Source organism: Lactuca serriola, chromosome 2 (assembly GCF_051521515.1).
Source record: "Lactuca serriola cultivar US96UC23 chromosome 2, Lser_US96UC23_V15, whole genome shotgun sequence".
Taxonomy (NCBI): Eukaryota; Viridiplantae; Streptophyta; class Magnoliopsida; order Asterales; family Asteraceae; genus Lactuca; species Lactuca serriola.
In genome coordinates this window covers 227,729,702-227,736,185 of record NC_136409.1, presented here as the reverse complement: position 1 = coordinate 227,736,185, position 6,484 = coordinate 227,729,702, and the positions used below count along the sequence as shown (strand labels likewise).

The 6,484-nt window shown below is 34.3% G+C and overlaps 1 protein-coding gene across 1 annotated transcript; it reads right to left on the bottom strand.

Moving 5' to 3' along the window:
• Positions 1-843: 843 nt before the first annotated feature.
• Positions 844-2,866, bottom strand: LOC145088766 (pectinesterase 2-like). The gene is made up of 2 exons (XM_079027169.1): positions 1,906-2,866; positions 844-1,719 (listed from the first exon to the last, which is right to left on the bottom strand). Exons 1-2 carry the CDS (start codon positions 2,762-2,764, stop codon positions 1,028-1,030), a joined length of 1,551 nt encoding a protein of 516 aa, XP_078883295.1. The 5' UTR covers positions 2,765-2,866; the 3' UTR covers positions 844-1,027.
• Between the last annotated feature and the right edge of the window lie 3,618 nt (positions 2,867-6,484).

The following is a 6,484-nucleotide window of genomic DNA, read 5'->3' as shown; positions in this document are numbered from 1 at the left end:
ACCATCGGTTTTTATTGCGGTTGCGGTTTTTCGGTTGCGGTTTATGCGGTTTTGCGGTTAATTTTAGTTGTGGTGCGGTTTTTGCTCACCCCTATTACTATGTGTGGTTGAGACTTCGATACTCTCTAGGGTTGTTGATAACCCACAGGGTGTGCTGTTTATTCACTAAGATTTTGGTAGACTCCAGTGTTGCTCATAACGTATAAGGTGTGTTATTTGTCCATTAAGACTTCGGGTAATCTCTAGGGTTGCTGATAAATCATAGTTGTTTATTTGTGCTGTGTTGTATGTGATATTTTGGGAAACTCAGTAAGCTTTGTATTTACGTTTTGTGGTTTAAATGTTTCAGGTTTTCTTATATTAAACGATGGGCACGGCTCAATTGCATTACATCCATTTGGATATTTCCACACATGATGACTTTTGACAATATTCTGATAAATGTTTAAATCAAATAATGTCATTTAGATTCTTGTTGTTGTAAACTGAATAAATACTTTTATTTTTAAATGAATAATTTTGGTTTGAATTTTAATTTTGGGGCGTTAAAAAATTCAAATTTTGATTTCGCCACAATTTCGTTTTGTGACGTGTATTTTTATCGTGTCTTGTCTTCGATTGTCAATCCTATATGAAATTTATGACAATCCTATAAAACTATACGAAATTTATGAAAGATTTTCTTTATTTTGGAACCGCTAACATAGTGTTAATCATATCATACTTTTTAATATACAAAATCATCCAGCCGCCCGGAGTTCAACCTCGCAACCATTTTTGTTAGGATGCTGGATACACATTTTCAATATACATTATAGTGCTCGCATGTTACGCCAAATGCCCTTTAACTATGCAATACATTCAAGTTGCCATTCCATCTTTTTATTTTCTTAAACTTTAACACATCTATGTTGTAGTTAATAAACTCTCATTATTTGAACTTTGAAGGGAAGAAAATGTAACGAGTAAAATGATGGTAAATCAAAAAATACAAGAATTTGATCAGACATTAAACGTCAAGTAAAGTTTAAAGGCCAGCATGAAATGGCACACGGGTACCAGGCAACCACGACTGGCCGCCGATGAAATTTGCCACCGTAAACTTAGAAGCCTCGTTGGTGTTGGTGATAACTCGATACCCACGCCACTTCACTCTCCGGCTGGTTGAAGAACCCGGTCCAGTATTCCTATATTCTCCATAATACAAAGTATTAAGAGCAAAATTCCCATCCCATTCCAACCATCCGGCCGGGTCCACCAAACTCTCCATATAGTTTTTCATAAAAACCGTTCGCGAATACTGCTTCCATGGCCGGCCCAAGAATGTTTTGAACGAGCTCAAGACAGGTTTTAGGTCAGATGCTGCCATGATCCTAGAATTCTGAATCGAGATCCCTGTGTTCTGGTTGTCATCGGTTCGGCCTTGTGCTGTGATGGTGATCTTTTGAGAAGCCATGGGTCTTCTTCCATAGATCATGCAGTTTTGGAAAACCACGGCGGCGTTTCCAAAGATGAAATCAACAGTGCCGTAAATGTAGCAATCTTTGTAGAATTGGCGTTGGGAGTGGACGTAGAGAGTGTCTTGGTATCCTTCAAAGCTGCAGAGGTAGAACACCGATAAATCGGCGCCAGACCTTAACGCCACCGCTTGGTGGTTCTGAGGGCCGGCGGTGTTGCGGAATGTTATTCCACGTGCAATGAATCCGGACCCAGTTACAACTGTAGCAGTACAAGTAAAGAATGGATATATGGTTAGAATTGAATGACTTTTCACTTTCTTGATTCGGTCTGCAAGAAATCGTCTTTAAAATATAAAGAACTTTTCTATCGTTGTTGACAAGTGGAAACATTTGTAAAAGTCCTTTTTATTGTTTTGAGGAAGAGAAAGGGGGAGATGTGACTTACTAACGGTGCCGGAATTAAAGGTGGTGGACCCTCCGCCAACACTCCGGCTGCCGGTGATGATGGTATTCTTCAGTCCATCACCCACAAGCATAATATTCTTCATCTTGTTCCCAATCTCAATATTCTCTCTATAAACACCCTTCTTTATTGAAATAACAAACCTCCCACTCCCACTTCTCTTTGCAGCCGCATCAATCGCCGCCTTGATTGTCTTATAGTTCCCGGACCCGTCCTGTGCCACCACAAGGTTAGCCTTCGGTGCCGCCGTCTGCAAAAGCTTTCTATCTCCGGGAAAAACCCACGTCGGAAACCCACCTTTATAACTCTCGATTGGCTTCGTCGAACCATTGTTGAGCGCCAAAGTATTGCTAATAAGCTTCGTAACATTATTAGACATGAGTGGCAACATGTAGTCCGAAGCATTAAGCTCCACGAACCCAGCTCGACAAGTCTCGAGGTTGGTCAACGCGGTGCTGAGCCATGTTTGTGTATCGGCATCGGTGCACTTGATGGTTGGGTCGATGGTCTGGTTTAGTTGCAGGATAGTGCTTTCGTAGAGCTTTAGACAGTCGGACCATGCAGCCCTTTCTCGCTCATTTCGACACTTTGGGCCGAGCCATTTGGTGTGACTCTCGGCGTTAAGTGCCCTTTCCATGGCTAATTGCAAAGCCGCTTTGCGAAAATCGGATTTGCCAAAAATGAAACCCAATTTTTGAGTTTTACTGCTCATGAAATGCTTGCATGGCTCTGGGTTCGGCGTTTTATCGCACCACCAGTTCATGTCGTTTGGTAAGGCTGAGGAAAGACATGCAGAAATGGAAATTGCGATGAGTATAAGCAAGGGTAGGTTCATCGCCATGGCTAAACAGTTTGTGTGTTGTTGCTTTGTTTGTGAGATACATCGCTATATATATGTCTATAATGTCAATTTATGAATTGAGAGGAAGTTGACATTTGACAATGTCGCCAATTGCAAATTAGATGTGGATGTTAGAAGGAAGATTCTCTTATAAACAAACTGTTTCAATTCTCAGGGGTTGTTTGAATTACATATTTATTATTTGTATCACCAATAACTAGCTACGACCCGGTTTTGATATTTGTTTTTAAAAGTCGGTTTGCTAGGACCCGGTTTTGATATCTGTTTTTAAAAGTCAGTTTTTAATGTTCTTTACTTATTTCTCAAAATTAGATGTTATGACTAGATTAATTACATGAGCAATCATATGTAATATTTTTCGTGAATGATTCATAATATATAAAACTTCATCAGGAATATAATTAATTAAATCTTTATTGGGTTAAATGAAAAGACATCGATCTCAATTGGGAAGAAATTAAAAGGGAAAACTCATGCCTAAAAAAATCAAAAAGGTTAGGAACGAATTAATGGGTTTACCGAACACAACACACGTATTGCAATTGTATTGTTCCTTTTAAAGTTAACACCTTATCACCTATTTATTTCCTGTTCTATTGCTAGCGAGCTTTGGGAGAAGCTATAAGCGGTGGAATTTCGATCGATCTTTCTCAATTAATTTCAGACATTCACTCGGTTTTGAATATGGCTTATGCAGTTTATATCACAACTTTCCAAATGTAATGTCTTGATCGATTTGATAACGTTAAGTTGTTTTCAGTTTTGTGGATTTTCATATAGTGTAAAATGTATTCGGCTGATTAATTTGTTTATGTGTCAAGTACTTTTTTGTGCGACTTTCTAATCTTTGCTATACTCATGACTTCTCGTAATCATTATTTTTTTCTAATATTTTATTGTCGTTCAGAAAACATAATACAGTTTGATGAGCTTTTATTTTTAATTTTTTATACACCAACAATTCTCATTGTACATGAGGTGCACACTTAACCTAACAACATCATGTCATTATCTAAGAAATGAGATGATCCATGCGTCTTTAAACAAATTATAAACAACGCTTGTTTAACAAGTCATACCATCAACACCTTTGTTTTAAGATGAATATTTTGGATAGTTTTATGTACTATTATATATTTTTCAAATTTCCAATACGTGTATTTTAGTGTGTCCTGAAAAAAGTTTATTGAATAATTGTTCATATTCTTTTAAATATTGAAATATCACAGATAAAGACAGATCGATATATAGTTAAGCCTCTCTAAATAATTGAAAATGATTAATTTTTGCAACCACCTATATGTAGTTAAGCTTCTCTAAATAGTTGAAAATGATTAATTTTTGCAACCACCTATACATAGTTAAGCTTCTCTAAATAGTTGAAAATGATTAATTTTAATCATAGCTATAAGTTTTAAACTTATATGTTATTTGGAGCAAGTGATGTCTAGCCTAGCTAGATTGATGCACCGGATTTGATATCCACGTGGGTTTGAGGTCAGGAGTTCAAATCTTTGAACTTGTTATATTTGCCTCTTGCAATTATGTCCCATGTGTGGAAAGTTGTCCTTGAAAATCCTCTTAGAGACTGAGTTTGCCCTGTAAAGAAGCTCGAACTCGTAGTCACCATTGAAATATTGTGGTGAGGTTTTTGCTAAGTAGTCTGTCATTTCCAAAAAAAAAAATATGATATTTCGAAGTTCATTAGTAATAAAATAAATAGAGAAATTAAATTGCTTCTTACTTTTTATGCCTACAAATCTTTCTATCAAATAAAATTATGACATTTTAACCTAATTAATTAAAGTTATATTATGAATATATCAAATAAAATTAAATTGAATGGTGATTTGTTATAATTTTAACGAATAGGAATAATTGTAGGAATAAAAAGTAGAAAGTAATTTAATAATTGTAGGAATAAAAAGTAGAAAGTAATTTAATTTCTCAAATAAATAAGATATCTCAAACATGTTTTTTTCGTCTCCAAAGATTTTTAGACTATCTTCAAAATTTTATTTTATTTTGCTAACATAAATATATGAATATGTAGTTGATACATTCATATGGATTGCCTTCTTTCTATAAACAATTGACTTCTTTTGCTTGTAGCCTTCAAATATGGGAGTGGGCGCCATGACGGCGCGTTTATATAAACGACGTGAGCCCAACGAAATATATAGCTAGCGATGATTTTTATGAACATTTTCTAATTTATTTTACTTTCCATTTGGATTTTGGAGAGCAGACAGGATACTATTGTTGCTACGGACAAAACGGAATTTCAACTCCTCATGGAGCCCAACAATATTAATATTAATATATACAAAACAAGTCAATCATTAATAAATTGAACGTTAATTATTTGATCAACTAAACCTCATCGTAACTGATTAACATCTATAGATAACAAGCTGATTGTTTAAGACTAACAACTTTATTTTAGCAATGGATGTAATAAAAGACTAGCAAGAAGTTAAACAAAACAAAATACTAGCTTTACATATTACAAGCTTAAAGTAAGTACGGACACTCAAATTATCCTATGCACCCATCATACTTATCATACTTATTAGAGAAATTAAATATCTTTTTATTTTTTTGTTCCTACATATCCTCTTATCCAATGAAATTGTGGCATGTGTAAAATTTAATGTTAATTTAATGAGATTTAATGATATTTTAGGATACTAATATGACACATGTCATCGTTTAAATGGATAGTAAAATTGGTAGAATCAAAAGATAGGATGATATTTAATTTCTCTATTTACTAAGCGAGAACGAGATAAGGATTAAGAATGTAGTATTTGGATATGTTAAACTAAATAAGATGCCAAAATAAAATCATCATACCAATACCAATGATAATCATCCAAATTTCAAATGGTTGACTTTTTTTTCAAGGAATTGATTATTTGATTAGCTGAATTCAATTATATGTTGTTGTAATTGTTAAGGAATTTGTGATTGAATATCACAAAAAGAAAACGCATCATCACCAAATTATATATATATATATATATATATATATATATATATATATATATATATATATATATATATATATATATATATATTAAATCCCGTGGGCATGAATGAACAGGAAAGTTTGAACTTTCTTACTTTGGCCACAAACTTTATTTTTTGGTTTTCTAACATTTTTATAGCTTTTTTCAAAACTGCCCCCTTTGTTTTTTCTTTTATACTTGCGCCACCACTTTTCCAACTCTCTTGACTTTGGTCACATTTCTTTGTGTTTTATACATGTTATTTATTTTGTCAATTCAAAACTCAATTAACGTCAAAACCCTATTCACCCCATGCGGAGCATGGGCTTCTCCTAGTTAAATATGAAGAAACTTATACAAAATCACTTTAATATATTATATTTGGAAGGTATTTATTTTGTATTAGTTAAGTTATATTATAACTGCCTATTATAAAAAAGAATACTTTTTATGACCACGTGTCCTCTTATGGTTAATCTTTTCTTTTGTTTTCCTGCTCAAACCCCAAACTTTATGGGTTCTTCTGGTCATCGCCAAATCACGCTCTATCTCCCATAATTTCATCTTCACTTTTCAAAACACATTTCATAATTCGTTATTTTGAAATTCAAAAGATGAATATCTCCCCTCACCATCACCACTCACACGCCTCTGCTACGCTTCCTCTTTGCCACTAATGTCACTTCCT